The sequence below is a fragment of the Ceratotherium simum genome, chromosome 29, assembly GCF_057802395.1.
Source record: "Ceratotherium simum simum isolate JZ-2026a chromosome 29, ASM5780239v1, whole genome shotgun sequence".
Taxonomy (NCBI): Eukaryota; Metazoa; Chordata; class Mammalia; order Perissodactyla; family Rhinocerotidae; genus Ceratotherium; species Ceratotherium simum.
The window spans coordinates 21502727-21527072 of NC_141928.1; the positions used below are offsets into that span (position 1 = coordinate 21502727).

Below are 24346 nucleotides of genomic sequence, written 5' to 3' on the forward strand. Positions count from 1 at the left end.
TTCGCCTCATCCAGAACAATCCACTCTGCCGCATTTCCTTTTTTTTTTTTTTTTGCTGAGGAAGATTAGCCCTGAGCTAACATCCGTTGCCAATCCTCCTCTTTTTGCTGAGGAAGATCGGCCCTAGGCTAATATCCGTGCGCATCTTCCTCTACTTTATATGGGATGCCGCCACAGCATGGTTCGACAAGCGGTGCGGTAGGTCCGCGCCCAGGATCCGAACCCACAAACCCGAGGCTGCCAAAACCTAGCAGGCCGAACTTAACCACTACACCACGGGCCGGCCCTTCCTCATTCCTTTCTTTTTAAGGGGTGCGTAAACCTCCATACGTTGTGGGAAGTTTCTTTCTCTCCTTGGCCCCTCTCCCTGTGGACACGTAGGGAGTTCCCACTCTTGCTCACTGGCCTTGCTGGGGTGGTCACAGCCACAGTGCTGTGTACAGGCCACAGCCTGCATTTCTACAAGGGGACTTGCTGAGTCAGAGTGTGGATGCATTTTCAGCTTCAACAGATATTGCCAAATTACTGGGGCTGCGTGCTCAGCCAGAGGTTGAGGCAGTGTGCTCGGGGACAGCGAGCAGTGATTGCGGAACTGAGTGACGGATGCGGCCCAGGCACTCTCCTTCACCAGGCAAGTGATGATCCTGGCAGTGGGCTACTAAAAATGAGGTTCATTCGTTTGTTCATCAACAGATCGACACTGGGTGCCTGCTAAGTGCCAGGCGTTGTGCTGGGCAGCGCTGAGCAAGACACACAAGATCCCTATTTAGGTTGCCTAATTCCCCAAAACACGATTTGGGGGCACGGGAGCAAGAGACCCATAGGATGTTGGAGCTTGACTAAACTGCTGATAGGATACTGAAAGGGATCCGCTGACAGGTGTGTGGCCTGGTCAGCATCTATCGAAATCCTGCCTCTCCAGCGAGGCCTCCCTCTTCCATGAAGCCGGGTCACACTCTGCCCTTTCTGCCAGGCTCCCTTCACTCTGCATTCTCACCGCTTGTCGCTCCGCCACGAACTTACGTACTGACACTTCCGTCTCCTTGGCTGGGGAGGCAAGAAGACATGGGCCTCTGGAACTGGCTGACCAGGCTCCGCCACTTACCAGCATGTGAATATGCACAGGTCGGTTCACCTCTCTGAGCCTCAATCCCCTCATTTATAATGGAAAGATAACAATGTCTGTAAAACTGAGAGACTGTAAGCATTAAACAAGATGATGAAGTGCTTGGCAGAAAGTGCTCAGTGCAAGCGAGCTGCCTTTTGCATCTCTGAAACTACAGCACGTGGCAAGGCCTGGCACAATGGCCTGAGGGAGTGGGGCTCCATGTAGAATGGAGAAAAGTGAACAAAGTCTAGTAAGAGGTGAGTCATATCTAGTAAAGTCCATGGAAAGCAGACTTCAGTAGCACCATCTTGATGGATTCACAAAACTCTATGTGGTGGGCCCAGGCCCCTCCCCACTCCCAGCCTATCCTGTACCAATCTTTACCCACGCTCCCCCAACTTCTAAAAGCCAGAAGCCCAAGAACGCAGAACATCTCTCAGTTCCTCCTACACCCCAGGCTCTCTCTCACTTCCAGTTCTCAGTGGTTGCCATCCTTCTCCATCTAGAAGGTAATCCCCAAACCCCATCTCCACCTCATCGCCTCATCTCAGGTCTCAGCTGAGAGGGCCCTTCTTCTGGGAACCCTTTTCTGTCCTGGGCCCAAGCCAGTCCCCCATTCTCATACTTACTCTTGCTTAACCTACGGCCACACCCAGCACACGGTATGGTCATTGTTCAATGTCCCCATTCCCAAAAAAACAAGTAAACCTTTGGGGCATACGGCTATTTCTGCCCATGCTCACAGCTGTCCCCCAGCACCTTGCCCTCTGTATTTGTCACTTGCATCTGAAGTAGTGAATGAACAGCTATGAATGAACTCATCAGGACCTCAACTATAGATAAATCCAAATAACCACAAACCCCAGCCTAAGCCACCCTTACTCAGCATTTGCTCCATCTGTCCTGTTGTGTTTGCAGGGCTGTAGACCCGTGTCTGAGGGCTAGCTGCCAACCGTCTGGCAACCTGGAGGAAGGGAGAGGGGAGGAACGTCTTCCCAGCCTGGCAGAATCTTCCAGGGTGGCAGCAGATGGGCCAAGGAGGAGCCTCAGAACCCCCGGATGAGTCAGTGAAAAGGCAAAGATCAAAAATCAGGTCTTGTGTTTTGGAGCTGGTCTGCCGGTTACAGATTCACTGACTTTCTCTTTCAGAAACAGACTGCTTGAAGCATTGTCATGGCCTGAGCAAGTTGAACTAAATCACAGCGATTCAGGCTGGGAGGTCAGATGGCCCTGGGTTCCAGTCCAGACTTTGCCACTAATTAGAGCTGTCTTAAAAATTATTTCCAAAAGCAGGTCCCACAGAATGTTCCACTGCGAATGGCTCCATTACACTGATACCAAATCCTGGAAGTCACATCGCACAATGAGTACTCCACTACAAGATCCAGACGTGAGAGCTTGGGACTGAACGCACAGCTGTCCTGAGCAGGAATGCGCAGGCAATAAGACAAGTCACATGTTGTTTATCAGGAAATTGGGTCAAAACTGGAAGAAATACTCTGAATTCCTGGCAGTAAGGCCAACAATCCCCCTGAGGTGTCGGGGGTCTGTTTCTACACTATGTACAGAACCACAGACAGGTAAAACAGGAATAAAATGGGGCAGGGCCCGAAGAGGGAGAACTCGCATCTGGCTGGGGACAGGAGGGAAGGGCAATTGAACTAGAGAGCTCGACTGGCCAATCATGCTCTCTCCGCTTCTCTCCTAATCTTATCTTCAACTGCTTTCAGCTGTTCTAGAATGCTGCCACTCTCCCCTTTGTAAGCTGTTTTCAAGTAGGAAAAAAAGGAGTTGAGTGCCCCCTGGCCCTCCAAGCCCACCCCTCCCCATCAGCCATCCCCCCAAACACAGTGATCCATGTATGGCCTTGAATTGACACTTGACCCAGGAGCCAGTCAGTGTCATTTGAAATTTTTTAAAAGCCAGAGGAGACACATATTGACATGATCTGGCAGCTTCCTCTCCCTGAATCACTGGCCAAATCTTTCAATAAAGAATTTGCCTCTCCTGCCTCTTACGACCTGCCTACTTGGAGGGGAAGGGGGGCAGCAAAATGTGAACTGTCAGCCTGCGCAGAAGCTTTTTCAGTAATTTCAGAGCCACTGAAGTGATGGGAGATCAGTTGACAGGAGAAAAACACTCCGATCTGCCAGATCATCCCCGAAGGAGAAACAAAGGTGAAAAACGAGGGGCATGAGACTCACCATAGCAGGTCCTTTCCGCCCAGCAGCTTTCATTGACTTCTGGTACCATCACTCTTCTCGCGGGGAAAAGACACCAAGTGTGCGGAGAAATGCGGACTGTGAGCCCCGGGCTCAGCTTTCTCATCCACGGAAGCGGGATGACACCGCCTAACCTGCAGGGCTGTGTATGTTGCAAGTGCCTGGCACATGACGGGCCTCCCTCGCTAGAAGCGTGCAGAGATTTCAGTGTATGGCCTCTGACAAGTTGCTTCACCTCTCAGAACCTCGGGCGTTTTCCCCCCATAGCGTGGAAGTGGTAAGCTTTCAGGGAATTGGTGTAAGATGTTACACAAGGTCTGGCTTACTGTAAGCTGTTGTACGCCCTCTCGCAGGCAGAACTTGAGTGGGTCTGAGCTTTGGCACCAAATAGAATGGTCAAAGAGTTTCTGTGCTTGTAATGGGCGATATTGGGGGCATGTTTCTTTCTAGACAAGGGGTTCACAGGATGTGAAATTGCCCAGAGGGGCATTCAGTCTAGGATTTGGGAGCTGTAAAGGGGGAAGAATCACATGGGTGAGACAAATAAAAAGTGCACAATGTGCTCAGTACCAAGCACACGCACAGCGGTTAAGCACAGATGCTAAGCCAGGCCGCCAGATCAAGTCTGGCTTTACGACGGCACATCCTTGGGCTGGCTCCTCAACCTCTCTGCCTCGTGTCCCGTAGACATGCAGTGAGAATTGGTTAATATAAATGCAAACGTTCTAGGAACACCAGCTGGCGTGGAGACAGCTGTTAGCAATTGTAGCAGAGATATTTTTACTCACCAAATATCCATGGGCTTCCCCTATTTCGTAGCCTCCCTTGCAGTTAGGTTGGCTCACGTGACCCATTGCCGGCCAGTGGGCTGAGAACAAGTGTCACGTGTCATTCAAGGACTGAAGTGTCTGAGAGCTGGTGCGTGTTTGCCAACCTTCCCTTCCTGCCTCCGCAATCGCAGAAGCCACGTGCTGAGATGGAAGGGCCACCAAGTGGGAGTAATCTGGATCACTGAGTCAACGCATGGAGAACGGCGGCCCCGGAATCACCCAACTCGTGTTGAACATGGTGAGAAATAAACCTTTGTTGTAATAAGCTGCTGAGATTTCCGAGCCTATCCTACCCTGACCAATACAGCTATTATTAGACATGTAATCAAGGATTAGGTTGAGCAAAGGGTGAGCAAATTTTAGAAAATGAGGAAACATTTACTGAACCTATGTTCCAGGCATCATGCATGGTGCTTTATTTTTAGTAATTGTTGCCGTAGAACAGCAGTTCTCAACTGGGGGTGGTTTTGGCCCCCAGGGGACATCTGACAATGTCTGGAGACATTTTGGGTGGTCACAAAGGGGTACTACTGGCATCTGGTGGGTAGAGGTCAGGGATGCTGCTGAACGTCCCTGTAGATTAAGTGTACAAAAAGAAAGCCTCCCATCGCAGCCCAAGCTGTTTCTCAGAGATAATCACTACTGCCACCAGGTTCTTCTATCTTCCAGATATACTCTGCATAGAGAAGTACAGGCATGTGTATATCCTTTTATGCTCAAGCAGGGAATAAAAAATCACACACTGTTCTGCACATGTGTATTTTGAAATTCATTCCATATTAGAACCAACATATCTGCCTTCCTGATCAAAGAAACTAACAGATGATAATTTCTCATGTCAGGCAAAATGGAAGCCCCGCCCCTTAAAATTCCCAAGGGAACTTTTGAAAAATCTTAGTTCTGGCCCCATTCCCAGAGATTGATTCAACTGGCCTGGGAGGGGCCTGAGCACCCATCCTGGGTGCAATCAGGGTGGAGAACCACAGGGCTGATCCCTCCACCTGTGCCCTGGATCACACAGCCTCCAGAATGCCTTCTCCTGTCTTGCTCCCTCCATTCCCTTCCCCACTGGCATTGACAAGTTATCACCTCCCTTAACCACCTCCTCCATCAGTCACTACTGCATCTCTCTCCTTGCCTTCACAGCCAGAAGCTTCTCCACTCACTCCCTCTCCGTTCAGTTTACTCTTGAAACCCTTTAGGTTCCTCCCTCCCAGGTCACCAAGCTTTCCTTTTCAGATCTTGTCTTCTCAACGTCCTGAAATACTTCCCTCTGTTGCTTTTGTTACTTGAGCAATGGTCAGCTGGTTGGCTGGAAGTCATATAAATACAACCCTATTAATCCAGGATAAAAAGACTGGATTAATCCAGTCTTTTTATCCTGTAATCCAGGTTAAAGATTACTGGGTCTAACCCAGCGAGTGCAGGCGTTGCTTCTTCCTGGTCCTCCATTTGGGGTATCCGTATTTGTAGTTGGCAGAGGCACACTTAGTAATACCAGGAGTAAAGCCCTAACAAAACTGGGTATAGTTTGGGACATGCTAAGATGTTTACCAGATAGCCAAATCAAATACCAAGTGAGCAATTCCAGAACTCCAGAGTTCAGAAGACATAAGCTGAACATACAAATGAGTCTTCAATATAGATGGTATTTAAAGCCATGAAATGGAGAGTGTCTCAACAAAGGAATGAGTATAGAGAAGACCAAGAACAAATCCTTGGGAAAAGATGAGGAGGAAGCAAGAGACTGAGAAGTAAGGTAGCACAACAGTGCACAACAAAAGCTAAGAAGATGGTTCAAGAAGGCACAGTCAAACCTGTCAGCTAGTGAAGGCCAAGTAGGAAGAGGACTGGCCTCAGTCTGGCCCTCCCTGCTGACCCTGACAAGCAGTTTCAATGGAATGGCAAGCCCAGTTGAGTGTCTTAACAGCAAAAAATGGAAAAGCTCATACAGAACACTCTGACAAGGAATTCTACTGTAAAAAGCAACAGTAACTGGAGACAGAAGTGGCCTGAGATCAACCCATCCTGAGTCGTGAAATATAAAATTTTTAAGCCATCCAGTTCTCTCGTAATGTTTCAGAAGCAAGGAAATCCCATCATGTTCTCTTTCAACTGTTTCTGCCTACCAGAAATTATTCTGCTGCCACAGACTTTCGGCTAATAGAGAGAGGGTCACAGAGCATTTAAGTCTTAAGCGCTAGTGTGAGGTTACCACAGGTAGTACACAGGTCATTTAGCCTACCAGGAAGGAAATATGCTTGAGAAAATGCCCAAGGCTGCCCCAGCACAAGGTGCTCTGGAGAAAAGGCAAACCACAGATTTACTAGTTGCTTGTTGTTTTTCCAACAAGTGATTTCCTTCCTGCTAAGATACATACCGTGAATATTTTTCTAAGTACACGTGTGAATGTGTGTGTGATACACGTGCTAATCTCCTAAAGGAAATTCTGCAGAACATCTGGGTCAAAGAGCACTTTGCATTATCAAAAAGGATGAACCAGAGGGGGAAAAAAATGCATGACAAAGAGTCTTTACTTTTAAATGATTATCAGTACACCAAGTAATAACATGTAACAAGTTCTTCAATTCTATCATCTAGCAATTTCGATTTAGAGACACTAAAAGCAGCCCAAACAATTATACTAGTGTTCATTGTTCTAACCCTTAGCCAGAAAGGACTATTTTAAGGCTGGCTGCTGCTTCACATGTTACAAATGACTATTTACTACTTTTTCATAGATAAAGCCCCTGACCTTCAAGAAAGCTTTAGGGAAAAAAAATATTTAATCCCTTTCTTTCTTAAAAAAAATTGTTTTCACGACATCTAAGAAAGAAAAAGTCAGTACAGATATATATGTTGCTTGAGCTAAAAGGCATAGGAAAACAGACAACATATACCCATTAAATTCCTAAGAAATGAGGTAAAAAGATGAAATCTTTGGATGAGCTCTAAGTTTATATGAAGAAGCTAGATTTGCTATCCTCCAAAAAGCAAAGGGACCTACTACATAATATACAGAAATAACTTAATGCCTTTTCACAAGAATGAAACTCAAGCTTTGCTAAAGCTTCATGTTCCATGAAGGCGTGTGAAATGCCCATCCATGGAACAGGCAGGTCTTCCTTCGCCCTCTATCCATTTAAGCGGTAGTTTTCATGGATTTCTGGCCGGATGTCGCAGACGATGGCCAGGAGGTTATCCAGGACTTCATCTCGGTTCTGCCGGAAGTAGGTCTGGAGGATGGTCATCTTCTCCTGGGTGTCCTTCTCCACTTCAGTGCTGCAGCTGCCGTGGGATCCCAGAGCCTGGAGTCGGGGAGCAACGACACACAAGGAACGTCAGGACGGTGCTCTGCAGGGCCAGGGACAATTGGTAAGCAACTTTCTTACTTCTAGAGAAACCCCATCTCGTCGATGAATATAAATCATCAGCAGTAGGCAAGACAACCTCATGACTGAAGAGCACGTGGGAAGCTGGCATTCCCACAGTTAATGGGAGCATAAATTGATGCAGTCACTTTGGTGGCCAACCTTAAAACTTCTATCAAAAGGTAATTTGCACAGAAATTATCCCAGAAAGCGATATAGTCATCTGTCTCTAGAGTCTAAGACTGGAATGAACCTAAACACCCGAGCACTGAGAACTACTTAAACAAATGTTGGGGCATCCATACCAGAGAACACTCTTCAGACATTAAGAAAGGTAAGGTAGATGGGTATAGCAGGATAGAATGAACTGTAAAATATGCAATTTAAGGGGAAAAAGCAGGACACAGAATGATACCAGTGTGGTTAGTATTGATGTGTCCTTGTGTGGTTTTAAAAGAGATATAAAAAAAAAAAGCTCTTGGGGACGGCCTGGTGGCATAGTGGTTGACTTCGCATGCTCCGCTTCGGCGGCCCAGGGTTCGCAGGTTCGGATCCCGGGCGTGGACCTAGGCACCGCTCATCAAGCCATGCTGTGGCGGCGTCCCATATACAAAGTAGGGGAAGACTGGCACAGATGTTAGTTCAGAGACCATCTTCCTCAAGCAACAAGAGGAAGACTGGCAATAGATGTTAGCTCAGGGCCAATCTTCCTCACCAAAAAAAAAGCTCTTAAAAAAATAAACACAAGGGCACAATTTAGGAGGACATACAGAGTTCCACCATTACCAGTTAATGTTTTAGCTCTAAGTTCAGCAGTGTATTCACCAGTATTATGAACACGTGACATCTGTTCTTTCAAATATAAATATTCTAGAAGAATACACAAGAAACCGTTAGCAGTGAGTCTCTGAGGAGGACTGCAGGTCTGGGTGGGAGGGAAACCAACTTCTCATTGTTGCCCTGTTTTATTGCTTGAATTTCTACTGTCTGCATGTCTTACTCCTTCAGTCTCCACTCACAATTTAACACACACTGATGGATAAATTTTCTTTTATCTTCTACTGTCTTCACAGTATGGCTGGCTGTTTGTTAACGGCTGTGCCTACTTTATTAGAATGTGACCTATCAGGTTCTTAACTTTTTTGTGTCTGACCTTTCATGTCACTTAACCTGCTCTTGCCTCATTACATATGTTAACAACTATATCCTTTCATATTTGTATAACGCATTACAGTCTACAAAGCACTCTCTCACATGTCACCCGTCCCTCCATAATCTACAAGGAGGCAATCACTCCCCTTTTCACAGATGAGGAAACCAAGACACAAAGAAGTCAAACTGAACAAGCAAAGATTCAAACCCGAGTTTCTGAGTTCCGACGCAGGGCTCTTCACACTAGACCACAACTATTCCTATTACAGGAACACCCTGGGGCGTTTCATAGCAGTTAGCTCAGGTGCTAACTCATATTTTTATAAGTCCATAACCCCTACTCAAGAAAAAAAAAAAAAAACTATCTCTGTTCCTATGAATGTGAACTATATCCAAGCCCCAGAATGTTGTCTCAAAACTGAAGAAGTTACAACGGAACACTCTAGAAAAACTCAGAGCTCGTGCGTATAGACACTTCTGCTGATGGCTGCCAAGAGGGAGGCATGGTCTTTACTCACTGGACTTGGACTGAGGGTGTGTGCCCAGAACTAGCGGAGGCTGTCATGTAGAACCTCAGCACGAAGCCCACAAAGTCAAAGGCAGAGCTGAGAGACGGACACAAAGTCCTCAGATCATTATTTAAGTTCCTGGATCAAAATAGAGTTAAGTCTTCCACCTGGGTGTTTAATTATATAGGCCAAAAAATTTTATTGTGCTTAAAAAACTTGAATTGTTTCCTGTTACTGTATCCAAGGTCCCGAGAGAGTTTCCCTGTGAAGCCCTCCTCCATCCTTTCCCCTTTCCAGAATTTCCCCTGCTTCCTCTGAACTCTGCCATCTGTTCTTGTTCTATTCTCATATGCATCTTACGCATCCTAGTTTGGCCCATACTACTGGTGAGTGGCTCTCTCTACACTACACTAAAGTGGGCTCCGTTTAATCTATGTTTATGACGGTCACAGCTCTGTTCCCTGCTGTGGGTGTGTGTGGCTTGCATTTTACTACCGAGTCTCCCTGATCACCAGACTGCTCAGCTCCATGAGGCAGGGACCACGTCTATTTCTGTTCACAGCTGATCCCCCCGCACCTGGCACAGGACCCGGCACACGTTAACTGTTCAGTGGATGTTTGTTAAATGACTGAATAAAGACTAAGATTCAATGGAAGTTAAAAAAATGAGCACCCTAAGAGACTCAGCCTGACCATTCAATATCCCAGTGTTCAAATTTCTACCAGAATCAGGATCTCCAAGCTATGGTGGACATCTGGAGATCCCGGGGGGAAGGGAGGGAAGGCTCAGGAACCTAAAGCAGGAAGGAAAACAGGCAGGCCTACCGCAGCCTCCTTGGCCTTGAACTCCTTCTCCCTTTGCAGGCGGTACTGTTCAATCTCTGCCTGAGCCTCTTCTTTGGCCTGCTTCAGCCTCCGGTTCTTTCCTGTTTTCAAAGGAAAGCGCTACATCAGGAAGTGGTTAAAAGACAAGCAGAAGAGGAAACAGAGACTGAGATGGTAAATTCTAACAGTAAACAAAGAAAAAAGTGTTAAGATACAGTCCCAAGAGACGGGAGGGGGAGAGAGGGAATTCAGACGTAACTAATGGTGCTGGTTCCCGCCTCCTACAGGCTGTACTTAACTAGGAAGCCACTAGATAAAAAGGACCACCTCCCATAACTACAGACTGTAAAAAAAATGATGGAAAAAATTTCAGAACGTGCCAGAATATTCTCTCAATCTCAACTACGAAGAACCAACATAAAATAGGTGACACTAGCCGTCTGGGGAACTCTTGCTCTTGCTAAGAAGTAAACACCTAAGTATGCTGCTGATTACAGTCGGAGCTGGGTTTAGAAGCTTAGCAGGGAGGCTAACATGCTCCCACGGGACATCAACCTAAAACATCACTGATGAAACAGATGATGTAATACTGGAAACTAACAGCCATGCCTGTGCACAAGGAAAGAAAGTGGTCCTCCTGGGAAAGAATCCTGAATGGGGAGCACTGGACAGTCTGCACGAGCATCTAAGAAGTGAGGAGACACAGGTGCTCTGGGTTCTAGAAGGGAACAGTTGAACAGAGAGCTGGAAAAATTCTCTAGGTTTTACCAGAGCCTGTATGAAAGCAGACCACAAGACCAACCAACACACACTCTGCTTTGATTCTCTGCTCACCAATCAAACTTCTCAGAGACCCAAACAGGAAAAAAAAAAAAAAAAAAGATGGGGTCCTAGATGATCAACCTATTTCTTTAATTCAGAGCAAAACACATCCCACATCTAAAAGTAAGCTTTGTTATATATCGTTGTATATATCAATTGCCCAAATCCCACTCAACCCATGTGGATGAATGAAACTGATTTTTTTTTTCTTTTTTGTTGAGGAAGATCAGCCCTGAGCTAACACCCATGCCAATCCTCCTCTTTTTTTTTGCTGAGGAAGACGGGCCCTGAGCTAACATCTATTGCCAATCCTCCTGCTTTTTTTTTTTCCCCTTTTCTCCTCAAAGCCCCAGTAGGTAGTTGTATGTCATAGCTGCACATCCTTCTAGTTGCTGTATGTGGGACGCTGCCAAGCATGGCCAGACAAGCGGTGCGTCGGGGCGCGCCCGGGATCCAAACCCAGGCCAGAGCACGCACTTAACTGCTAAGCCACAGGGCCGGCCCCTGAAGGAAACTGACTTCCACCTCCTGATTAAGAATAGGGTTTTGGACCAGTAATGACCCCACAACATCAAGACTCCATGAGGATAGCCTGAAACAGTCAACAGTGTCTCCCTAAGCGCCCCAAGGACTATTTCTGCAAGGATGTATTACTCCAAAAAAATTTTTACTCCAGTAAATATATAAATATATAGATAGATATAAATAAATATTAGGGCCTACTGCTGTCTGCTCTAGCCGACCTTTACGGCAATCCTCCTCATCAGCTATATCCAAAGCCATATTTCAATGCTGAGGATCTTTTCCAAACTAACAATCTAAAATAACATTTATGGCCCAAACATTATGCTAGCGTCACATAATTTCACAATCTCTCTCTCAAGATCACTCCCAATTCCCAGGGCTCCCTGAATTAGCAATTTAGGATAACACCATTCCCTGTCTGTCAGCAAACATCTTCAAAGTTCAATTTTGATACACTTCTCTGAAAACCAAAAGTAAATATTTGAGCAGGAAATTATATTTCTTTTAAATCTTATTTTTTGTGGGCCTAACATGTGGGAGCCAGTATTTTGTCTCACTCCAATGAAATAAATCATAACACAAATTTTTTTTTTAAATTTTATGGTCCAAAGCAATGATTTCATGAAAAATTTGGGTTGGACCATTTTACCACATCATGCACTGCTTCCTCCCAGTTCCTAAGTGGGCACGTCAACCATAATTACAGAGCAAGAAAGGCAATAATTTTTTCAAATTTTAGCTCTTCTCAATACTTCTGTTCCTAATTATTGCAAATTCTGAGATGCATATTAGCCATAAACTCATTCCTTCAAAACAAATTCATTCAGTAAACATGTAATAGCTACCTGAGATATACAAGACCCTGTGCCAGGCTTGATGGGATAAAGAAAGGGGTAAAACATGACCCCTACCTCCATGACCCTCTGAATTATTCCTACCATTACAAAGTATTTGTTTCCGCACTGTCCCCAAATATTCTCACATGCTCCCCAACAGATACACTTCTGTTACTAATGAGCCATCAGAGGCCAAACTCTGACAAGTCATTCTGGAAATACTGTATCAAGGCCATGATCACTAATATTCTGTGAAGAACACAGAACTTTCCGGTCACCAGAGCAAGAATTAAAGGCTTGTTCCCGTTTCCAGCTCCCTCAAAGAAACCTATTCTGTGAAATCCAGAGTATCACACAACCTCCAATTGAGAAAGTACAAGAGCCATGCTTGAAATCTACTTGGGTGTGGGATTAAGAATTTAAGTCTCATCTTAGGAGACATGCCAAGGAATTACTAAAGTTAATAGTTCTTGGGGGCCGGCCCAGTGGTGCAGCGGGTAAGTGCACATGCTCCGCTGCCGCGGCCTGGGGTTCACAGGTTCGGATCCCGGCGTGCACTGACACACCGCTTGCTAAGCCATGCTGTGGCGACGTCCCATATAAGGTGGAGGAAGACGGGCACGGATGTTAGCTCAGGGCCAGTCTTCCTCAGCAAAAAGAGGAGGATTGGCAGATGTTAGCACAGGGCTGATCTTCCTCACACACACAAACACACACAAAAAATAGTTCTTGGTATTTCACCTTGGCATGGGAAAGGAGGCCTCTGAGCCCCAGCTACCCTGCTTCCCGGGGTAGGGTCAAATCACTTCTCTCTGAGCCTCATTTTTCCCATCTGTAAAACAGGGACAGAAACATCTATCTCACCAGATGGGACACTGAATACATAAAGCTAAATTAGACACAGTCCCTTTTCTCCAGCAGCTTAGCCTAGTGACTGAGCCATAGAAAGAAACAGGTGACTGCACTGCGAGGACGGAAAAAAGCACTTGGGAAGGACTCCTAGCCTAGTCTGACGGGACAAGGACAAGTCGGGGAAGGCTTCCTGGAAGAAGTGCTGCCTAAATTTTGAGATCTGAAGGAAGACAAAGGGTTAAGAGAACAAAGAGAGGAAACCGGGAAAAGACTCTTCCAATCAGAGGCAACAGCCGTGCAAAGGCCTGCAGGTGAAATCTAGAAGGAGCCTTGGAGGAACCCCAGTGGTTCAGGATTTCTGGAGGAGAGTACGGAAAAGCGAGATCAGGGAAGAAAGCTGGAGCCTGATCCAAAGCGCCTCCTACACCCCATTAGGGAACCGGGGCTTTATTTTTTGTCGACTGTCAAAGAATAAAGGGGAAGTCATACTCGCATTTGGGAGGGATGACTGACTGCAGTGAAGAGGACGGAAGGGAGAGAGTAGGAAGTTTCTCCCATTCACCAGTCTAGATGAGCTCCACCTGTGAAGTTCTTGAGACCCCCCCCCCCACCCCCTTACATTTCTCAACTCTAGGCCTCATCTCTCCTGAACTTATTCTGCTTCCTTCACTGGGACGGAAAACTGTCGGAGACTACAGGAGCACCGGGCAGTGCGTTTGCCACATATTAACCGCGTTAAAAAACTCATTTAAGGAATTAACGAATTCGGCTCCTAAGGGAGCCTCAGGGAACTTGATGTCCTGGACTGAGATGCTGGCGGTAGCGATGGGCGAAAAGCGAAGAGATCAAGACCCCTTGGCGACCGACTAAACTTGGCGAGTGATGGGGGCTCCCTTCACCGAGACGCAGCAACCCAAAGGAGCAAGTGGGAGGGAGAAAGACATCAAGTTCCGTTTGGCTAGCACATTTTACACGCCTCCCAGGCCCCGAGAAGGACGCCCACCCATTGTTGTCTCCACGCCCGACCCCGCATCCCACATCGCAGCCTCCCGTCGACCTACCAGGCTTCCAGAGCCTCGGATCCTGAGGGCTCCGAAACACACAAGCTCCTGCGATCGTGACCACCCTCCGCCCCGCAGCCCGTGGGGCCTCGTCCCCGCGGCCTGGCCGCCTTCCCTGGACTCGCGCCCCCCTAACCGCCCCGCCCCGCCCCGCAACTCACGTTTGCGGGCCTCCGACACCTTCTCGGCGGCCCGCTTCTCAGCCTGCAGCAGCTGCTGGATGCCCTGCGACTGACTGGCCATGGCGGCGGCGACTCTGAAGCCGAGGCGAGCAGCCTAAACCTGCTCGATCGCCCCCCAGGAACAGCTGACCCAGCCGCCCAAGATCTGCGCCTGCGCCGTGCGCCGGCGCCCCGCCCTCGGTCACGTGACCGCCGCAGCGCCGCGTCAGCTGACTGCGCTGGCGTCTGGTGACTCCGGCAGAAAGGGGCGGGGCGGAGGAGGGAAGAGCGGAGCGCCTCAACTGCGCCTGCGCAAGATCTGTTTTCTGTGTTCATTTTTCCCAACCCAATTCCCTTAGTGGCTGTCTTGTCGCAGATTTGATGCTGTGGTCGCCTTGCCACGTCGTTATTGCCATAATCCTTCACTTTACAGTGTGCCCACATTAAGGTCCAGAGAGGAGGGGACAAGCCTAGTCATTTTCCCCTATTCTGCACACTGCTTTACTCTGTCCCTTTCTGGAAGTTTCTTTGGCACTCAAAATAAAGTAGGGAGTAGGCTAGGAAAATTCATACCAGGCTCTGGGGATGCAGTCTAGATTGGGACTAGGGATACTTGGGGTCAAGTCTGCTGTGTGATTTGTGGGGCGGGCGGGGGGGGGGGGGGGGCGGTGCAGCGGTGCTTTCCCTCTCAGGAACCCTAGTTCAGGAAAGGATTGGACTATTTTCCGTAAATATTTCATGACTGCCTCCTATGACCCTAGGCTGCTGTTAGTACTGAAGATACAGCAGAGACCAAGACAGACAAGGTCCCTGGTGGGGAGCACGGTTTATGGACAAAAAACAGATTAACTAAAATAAATAGAAAATTACACCTGTGATAAAGTCATGAAGGAAGAATGCAGGGTCCTTTCAGAAGGAATGAGGGAAGGAATGCGGAGGTGTCCTATGAAGGCTCTCCCAATGAAATAGCATTTAAAATGAGATCAGAGGAATGAGAAGTTAATGAGAAGTTAGCCAGGAAAGGCGGGGGGGGGGGGGGGGGGGAATGTGGGTGATCAGGCGAAAAGGACCAGCATCTGTGGATTTAGGGGGAGCAACTTAATGCAGAGACCTCCTCCACCAGCAATAGGTAGATGGGAAGCCAATAGTTGAGTTTACAGTATGACAGTCACTGTCCTAAACATGCAACTTACTCCTGACTGCGACTTCAAAGTAGTGTTATTAACCCCACTCTATGATGACCAAACTGAAGCTCCGAGAGTCTAAGTAACTTGCCCAAAGTCATACTCCTATTAACTGTCAGATAGGGTATTTGAATCCAGCCGGGGCTGCTGAGTGGACCATCTGATCCACTGTGCTCTTCTGCAAGAATCTTATGCGCTATGGAAAGGACCGGATGATCTTCTGGAGTCCGTCAAGCACTGAGAACATAAAACAAGGCCAGAACTTTTTGATAGAAGCATCTCTGCACTCGGGGCGTAGCTTGTTTTGTGGCTCAGGACATTTTCATCTGATTGAGATTAGAGGTGGGTTTGGGAAGAAGTCTAAAATCCAAAACTCTTATCCTTTCCTGGTATAAGAACCAGTAATTGATTGGTCTCTGGCACTTCGAAGTCCAGTTGGTGATTTCTTGGGAATATTTGTCATTTATGGTATTCTAAGACAACATAATTCATTCAATCAATCGACAGAGGACTATACACACTTCTAAGGGTGGGAAGAGGATTAAAGGAGATGATGGGAGCCAAAAAGTGGAAACAACCCAAAAGCCCATCCACTGATGAGTGGATAAACAAAATGTGGCATATCCATACAGTGGAATGTTGTTTGGTCATAAAAAGGAATGAAGTACCGATACATGCTGAAATATGGATGGACCTTGGTAACATTATGCGAAGTGAAAGAATTCAAGAACAGAAGACCACATACTGTACAGTTCCATTTATATGAAATGTTAAGAATAGGCAAATCCATAGAGAAAAAAAGTATGTTAGTGGTTAAGCAGGGGCTGGGGGTAGAGGGAATGAGGAGTGACTGCTTGATACCGGCTCAACACAAGCTTGACATAAGGAAAGCCATATTGTTGAAAAGAAACCATATTGTAACTTTGAATGACTTCTGATTAACTAAACCAGACATGCTCTGTAGATTTTATGGCCCCTTCCAGCTGCTATAAATTGATAACTTTATTCTTTTGAGTTCCTTAGGAATGTGATGACCCCTGGGGAGAGAGTCTATGCTGAGAGCCATCATTAATGACAATTGAAAGATCAGAGTATAGGGCGTTGCTGCGGTCTCAGATGCATGCCCAGTAAAACAAAAGACTGTCAGGAACTAAGACCAGATGTCTGCCCCCACCTGGAGATCAGATGCATGCCCCCCCAGGAGACCAGCCTCCTATATAACTGGCCTGCAGTCTTTGTTCTGTAAGATGGTTCTTTCTGACGTTAGTGGGCCATCTTCCCTCTTGCTAGCAAGCTGTAATAAGGTCATTTCTCTCCTACTGCCTTGCCTCTTGACTATTGGCACGTCTTGTGGTAGGCAGACAACCCCCGCCTTGGGCGGTAACATGCTAACTGGTATGGGGTTTCTTTTTGGGATGAGGGAAATGTTCTGGAATTAGATAGTAGTGCTGGTTGCACATCCTTATGAATATTCTTAAAACACCAAATTGTACTCTTTAAAAGGGTGAATGGTACAGTATGTGAATTATGTCACAATAAAGCTGTTATGAAAAGAGAGAGATGATGGATATGAAGCCCTTGCACAGTTTCTAGTCTGTAGCAAGTGCCAGGAAATGGAAGCTGTTGTTTTTATCTGGCTGGGGGGTAATTGTTTGGTTTACAAATCCAGTCCTCCCCTTAACAAAAGCATTCACATCGGGGTTCCTCTGACAGCCAGCTTCCTCCAAGCGTTTAAATATCTACAAATCCCAGAATTTTTTTTTTAGCTTGTAGCATTTCAAAAGTTTATTGTGTAAAGAGAGAAACACTAGACAATCCATCCTCTGAAATTTCCAGACTGATTTGGATTTTCTGATGATCTGAGTGGGTGTTTGTTGTCAGAACTTGGGTACCCGGGGGAGATGTCCTGAAATAACTAGGAAATGAGAGTGAAGGAATTGCCCTCCAAGGGATGCCTTGAAGTCTTGAGTCAGCAGGTCAGAGGAAAGAATCTTAAAGTCGTCTGAAGGGTACAAAGTGGCTCCAGGGCCTTATTCCCCCGATGAGGGACTATATTAGCAAGTCCAAGAAAAGCATGTGCTCCTTCTGAAGTGTGGCTGTTCAGCTGTAAACCTGAAACAAGATGAAGGAGCAATAGCGATCTTTCTAGTCCCCAGGTCAGCAGTGACTAAAGGAAGTGGGGTCTCTCGTCGCCTTGGCTGAGGAAACTAGACAAGGTTCAAATCCCAGCCCTGTTGTTTACCTGCTGGGTGACTTTGTAACATGGGCCCTCCAGGACTGGTCTGAACTGACCATGTCTTATCAACAGAGTAATTAAGAGTGGTTTTTCAGGAACTGAGACCCCTTGTCCAGTTCAGGCTGATTGAGATCACCACCTCGTCAACTGGGCCTGCACAAATGCCAGGCAAGTGACCTTTTTGACATCAAGGAGCTAGAAGCTCCACCCTCAGATCGTGGTAACACCGCCATTCTGTGAACACTTGACCTATGAAGAGGCATGAAGCTTGACCATGCTTGTGCAGATCATCAATTACCTCACTTCTCCTCACCTCCAATCATGTATCTCCATGCTTCAGACTGCCCTGCCCTTCGTCCCATAAATTGTGTCCCAAGCTCTGTATTGAGGAGACAGACCTGGGGGCTTATGCCCCCTGTCTCCCTACAGATCAACCTCTCAGAATAAAGCTGATTTCTTTTCCCAAAGGCTGATGCTGTAATAATTGGCTTTTTTCATGCACATTGAGTAGCCTTACCCCAGCCTCTGGCCTCATAAGACATTAGCCACAACTGTGCTCTGAATGAGCCTAACATGTTATCTTTAGCTTGCAGGAAAGCACAAATAAAGGAAGGAGAAGATGGCTGAATGAAAACAGCCAAAACCTGTTGAAGGAAACATGGCGGTCTGACTTGACCTGACGCAGACCCCGCAGTGGGAGAACCCCATTTGTGCGGTAACAACCTTGAGACAATTACTTAACCTCTGTGAGCTTCAGTCTCCTCATATGGAGTTAATAGTAGTATAATAGGGTTATTATGAGGATTAAATTAGTTAATACCTCTGACGAGCTTAGGATGTCCTCATTACTCATAAGAATGTAAATATTTGGATCCCTATGATAGTGATTTCTCAACAAGAAATAATGGGCCTTTTGTTTTTACACATCAGCCTAGCGTACTTGATCAATGGAAGTTCACCTCAGACAAAGTGATTGCTCAAGAGAGACTCTGCAGGGCCACTGCAATTGATCAAACAGGTTGTCCGTTGCACAAAGAAGTGAGACTGTGCTAAAATCCAGCCCATGCTCCACCCACCCTGCCCAGAGGGAGCACCTTTTTCTAATTCATTCAAAGGCTCCATGGGACCAAGTAGTAGTCCTGTGACCAACTCCAGGATGAGCATCTGACTTGCGCCGTGGAAATCTCGTGGAGGAACTAAGTGCCCCACCCCCACACCCATGTGGGGCCTCCAGGGAAAGAGCTACCTATCCTCTGGTTATACAATTTCCATGTGGGAATGCTGATGATTAATAGTTAACCCTTACTCTCCCTTGATTTACACTGAAAATAATTATAGTCTAAGATATTCTCAAATCTTACTGGTGTTAGGGAGATAATATTTATCCTCCAATGAACGCAGTTAGCTGTGTGTCGCTGTGATAGTGATGGGGTTCAGAACACGCCACCCCAAAATATGGCAGCTTGACATATTGACTATTTTAAGCTGAAAGAATTTGAGAAAGAGTAGGTGTGGGAAGGACTCTTTGACCTTCTCCTGAAGCAGGTCAAAAGACCGTCCTGTGAGAAGTGCCCTCTTGACATCCAGAAGGAGGAAACTTCCTTATCTCCAAGACCCTGAGGGCAGAACAAACAGACCTTGCTAAGTTTCCTCCAGTTTAGTACCCTTAGCTCATAATTTTTTTCTCTTATTACATTTTTCCATGACTTTCCACTCTTCATCAAACCTAGCAGAAAAACACTCAGTTTTTTGTTTTTTTGTGTGTGTTTGAGGAAGATCAGCCCTGAGCTAACATCCATGCCTATCCTCCTCTTTTTTTGCTAAGGAGGACTGGCCCTGAGCTAACATCCATGCCCATCTTCCTCCACTTTATATGGGACGCTGCCACAGCATGGCCTGACAAGCGGTGCATAGGTGCACGCCCAGGATCCGAACATGGGCCGCCAGCAGTGAAGTGCATGCGCTTAACCACTGCACCACGGGGCTGGCCCCAAAAACACTCAGTTTTAACCTCTTGTTCAGGTCTTCATTTCCTTATGAAGACCCTGGTCTCATGTAAAACTTATTTTAAATAAACGTGGATGCTTTTCTCTTGGTAATCTGTCTTTTGTTACAGAGACCCAGCTGAGAACCTAAGTTGAATAGACAAAAGATATTTTTCCTCCCCTACAATAGCAGTTACTTGCTATTTCAGTCTCTTCAGAGGTAGATCCAGGATCTGCTTGCCAGGACCAAGGAAACAAAGAATTGCAAATCATTCCTAGAAATGAATTACAAATGAATCTGAACAAAGTCATGAGCTGGGATATTAATAGTAACACTTTTTATTCATTCATTCATTGAAAAATGTTCATTGAGCACCTGTATGTGCCAACCTTCAGCCAGCTGCTGTTATGTGATGTGGAGGAGGAAGAAATTTTCCTCCACCCTTCTAGGTTCTTCTGGCTCATCTAAGAATTAAATAATATGAGAAAATCAAACAAATTTAATAATGTGTATACATGGGAGAAACCCAGGAAAACTGAGTGACTTGCCAAAATGGCTGAAGCCACCACCTTAAATACCATCTTCAGCTAAAGACAAAAGAGGATGTTGGGGGTAGTGGTTTGGGACTTCACGGGCAGAAGGCAATTCACATGGAGATGGAAATGCAAATGTTTGGTAGACAAATGTTTGCTGGACCATCTATAGACAATGGGATCCAAGAGAAAACTTTGATCAGATAGGCCTTACTAGGTTCCTCCCTATCTACCACGCCTAGTTCATATTATACTTGTTATTTACGGTGATATCATGGAACAGGCCTTCCATCTTAAATTCTTTTAGGCAATTAGGGGGAAGGTCAAAGTTTCTTCCTGATTCTTTTGTTCTTAAAAATAATCAAGCGAAAGAGACACATTTTGGGGTAGCAAATTCTGCTCTCCTAGAGTGAGCAAAACAGACACATGCTTTTCCCCTTGGCTCTTGGCGTGAATGGGGGAGATAGCCAATCAGAAATGCCTATAAATGCATACATAATATCCAAGTGAATTAACAGCTCTACAGTTGGGCTGTCCAATACAGGAGCCACTAGCCACATGTGGCTACTGAGAAGTTGAAATGTGGCTAGTCCTAATTGAAATGTGCTCTAAGTATAAAATACATTGCAGATTTCAAAGATTTGTTACCAAAAAAAGTAAAATATCTCATTAATAATTTTTTATTGATTACAACTAGAATTGATAATATTTTAGATATACTGAGTTAAATAAAATGCTTTATTAAAATTAATTTCACCACCTCATACCCATTAGGATGGCTACTTTGTGTGTGTGTGTGTGTGTGTGTTTGTGTGAGGAAGACTGGCCCTGAGCTAACATCTGTTGCCAATCCTCCTCTTTTTGCTGAGGAAGACTGGCCCTGAGCTAACATCTGTGCCCATTTTCCTCCATTTTTGTAAGTGGGAAGCTGCCACAGCATGGCTTGATGAGCGGTGCGTTGGTCCATGCCTGGGATTCAAACTTGCAAACCCTGGGCCACGGAAGCACAGTGAGCAAACTTTACCACTACACCACCAGACCAGCCCCAGGATGGCTACTATTAAAAAGAAAAATAATAATAATAATAATAATGTGTTGGCAAGGATGAGGAGAAATTGGAACCCTTGTGCACTGTTGATGGGAACGTAAAATGGTGCAGTCACTATGGAAAACAGCACAGCAGTTTCTGAAAAAATTAAAAATAGAATTATCATATGATTGAGCAATTCCATTTCTGGGTATAAATCCCAAAAGAATTGAAAGCAGGTCTTGAAGAAATATTTGCACACCCGTGTTCATAGCAGCACTATTCACAATAGCCAAAAGGTAGAAGCAATGGAAGTGTCCGTGAATGGCTAAACAAACCACACAATGGAATATTATTTAGCCTTACAAAGAAATGAAATTCTGACACATGCTACAACATGGATGAACCTTGAGGACATTGTTAAGTGAAATAAGTCAGTATAAAAAACAAATACTGTATGATTCTGCTTAAGTGACGTACTTAGAATAGTCAAGCTCATAGAGACAGAAAGTAAAATGGTGGTTGCCGAGGGCTGGCAGAAGAGAGGAATGGGGTGTTGTTTAATGGGTAGAGAGTTTCAGTTTTGCACAAGGACAAAGTTCTAGAGATTGGTTGCACAACAGTGTGAATGTACTTACTACTGAGCTGCACACTTAAAAATGGTTGGGATGGTAAATTTTATGTCATGCATATTTTACCACAATTAAAAAACGAAAAAAATTAATTTCATGTTTTCTTTTTACTTTTTAAAATGTGCCAATAGGAAAATTGAATATTACACATGTGGTTCACGTTATATTTCTATTAGTGCTGTTCTAAAGGAAAAGAATTTTGGTCTCTGAGGAATTTTTTGTTTTTTTAGCAAAAAAGAAGAACCATTTTTTAAAGTAGATACAGAACACTTGTTTGCTCAAAATTTAATACTGCTTTACCTGTTGTGTTTGTGAAACCACTCCTATTATAATATGTTTATAACCAAAAACTCAACTGATTACAGACTTATTTAATATTCACTTGTCAAACACACAGTTGATACTCTTGAAGGGAAAATACATCAAAGCCATATTACAGAAGTTCTTATTAAACATGTAATATGGAAGATATATTTATTTGTTACTTTTTACATATTCTAGAAGACATTCGAAGGAAGATCAGTAGCTTCAAACTGGTTGATAAACTTCTGGTGGTTGAGGGATGTCCGAGGATTTTTAACAAAGGAACCTGATCTAGACTGAAGAAAAGGGAAGAGGTAACCAGCCCAGCTTGAGGTGTCTATACTGGGGCGGGGTTGAGGTCAAGAGGGGTGGAGAACTTCTGAGGCAGAGAAAACAAGTTTGGCAAGATCTCTGAGGCATGGAATGTTCTAGAAAGAGCAGTGAGGCTGGAGCGCACAGACAGAAGGCTAGAGGGCTCTGAGTGGAGGCCAAAGGGTCAGACAGGTGCTGGATCGGTTAAGGCCTGGAGGCCTTGCTAAGGACCTCCATCTTTGTCGTAAAAGCAATGGGAAGCAAGCACGAGTAAATGGGATTGCTCTTGCTGCGTCTGTATGTATGTGTCTGAGTCATTTTTGTTTTTTTAGTAAATGAGGCTTACTATGTAATTAAATGTAGTTTAATTTTTATCCTTTTTTCATGAGATTGACAATGATGTTGAACTTTATCCAGGTGCTGTGCTCCTGGAAAACAGCCACAGCACAGAGATCCCCCTAACCTTTGTTTTCCAAAGTCCCCCATCCTTCTGTGTGTCTGAAAATGACTTCGCTAAAAGAACCACTCTTCCCCATATAATTTAGATAAGACTCCCTGTCCACCTGACTACAAATTTGAAGATGACTCCTTTGTTTACCTGCGGCAAGACCAAACATAGACTACCCTCCAACTTCCCGTTCTTTGTCTCCTGAGTGATTAAGATTAGAATTGTTTGTCCCTCTGAAACTAGCCAGACACAAAGGTAAACACGTTCTGATCAGCTGGCTGAGACTTCCTCTGACTGCAAAACAATTCCAACTCTCCATCACCCCACCTGTAGCTTGTCTACTTCTCCCTTTAAAAGTCTAAGGCAAAGCCACCCACCCGAGACACTTTGATCTTCACATCGGATGGCTCGTCCTATTGCAATAGCCTGAATAAAATCATCTCCTTAATTCCCCCGAGCATTTTGTGTTTGACAAGATCTTTCAGATAAATTCAGAAACCAGAACTGCTTGGTTTGGAAACTATGATCTTGGCACTTATGTGCAACGCAGTAGAGGTGGATTCAATCCAGTTGAACACATCATTCGTTGAGCACCTTCTACGTGCAAAGCACTTTGTGAGGCACTTAGATTGTGGGATAATAAAGTTGCCAGGAGCAATGAACTATTACCTCTTAAATAGGTCATCATCTTCACAACTTTCACTGAGCGCTTACAGCAACCTTTTGAAAAAGATATCCTCAGATAGGTATTATTGTCTTTGTTATCTTAGCCTCAGTTTTCTCTTCTGTAAAATGAAAATGATAGTGCTTACCCTACAGGTACATTGGGAGGGGTCAATGAGATAATGCATGAAATGTTAGGCCTGTTATTATTACAGACGATGTTGGAAAAACAGTTTGGTCTTCTGGAAGGAGCTAGAGGCCATTGTCTACAAGAAAAATCTAGGTCGCACTCTGTCTGCCACTCTGTCAGCTCACTATGAGCCAAGTGGCCAGAGGCAGATTCTCACACATAGGTCGTTATGCTTTTGCTCATGTGACCCTGCAACCTTGGTGTAGCAGAGGCTCTCACTGCCCCACCCAATTCCCTGTGACCTTTTATGGGCTCCAGCCCATTTCCAGCTGCCACTATCTGCATCTCTCAGCCTTAAGGCTTCTTTTTTCCCCAGAATTGGGAACGTGGCTCTTCCCAGGTACAGAGCCGGCTGAAAGTGGCCTGGAATTAACATGCCCAGGGAGCAGCTCTCAACCAGTGACACTAGGGAGTGGGTGTGTGGAGGGAATGCCTCTATTCCCTCAACCTTTGGGTGGGATAATTCTGAGGCATATTCTGATAATTTTGTGCTGGGTTTTCCCCAGGGAATGAACCGCAGTCTCCCACTGTGGTTGCTGGTTTAATAAGGCACCGCCA

At 45.5% G+C, this 24346-nt stretch overlaps 2 protein-coding genes across 3 annotated transcripts in view; both read right to left on the reverse strand.

Moving 5' to 3' along the window:
- TMEM268 (transmembrane protein 268) overlaps window positions 1-6531 on the reverse strand; it is a 35682-nt gene extending 29151 nt beyond the window's left edge. For both annotated transcript variants that reach the window (XM_087419219.1, XM_087419214.1), the window contains exon 1: window positions 3313-6531. The gene's annotated coding sequence lies outside the window, so the exon portion shown is untranslated. The remainder of the gene's footprint in view (window positions 1-3312) is intronic.
- Window positions 6532-6676: 145 nt separating this feature from the next.
- On the reverse strand, window positions 6677-14440 carry ATP6V1G1 (ATPase H+ transporting V1 subunit G1). Its single transcript, XM_004423363.3, has 3 exons — window positions 14275-14440; window positions 10018-10118; window positions 6677-7468 (listed from the first exon to the last, which is right to left on the reverse strand). Exons 1-3 carry the CDS (start codon window positions 14354-14356, stop codon window positions 7295-7297), a joined length of 357 nt encoding a protein of 118 aa, XP_004423420.1. The 5' UTR covers window positions 14357-14440; the 3' UTR covers window positions 6677-7294.
- Between the last annotated feature and the right edge of the window lie 9906 nt (window positions 14441-24346).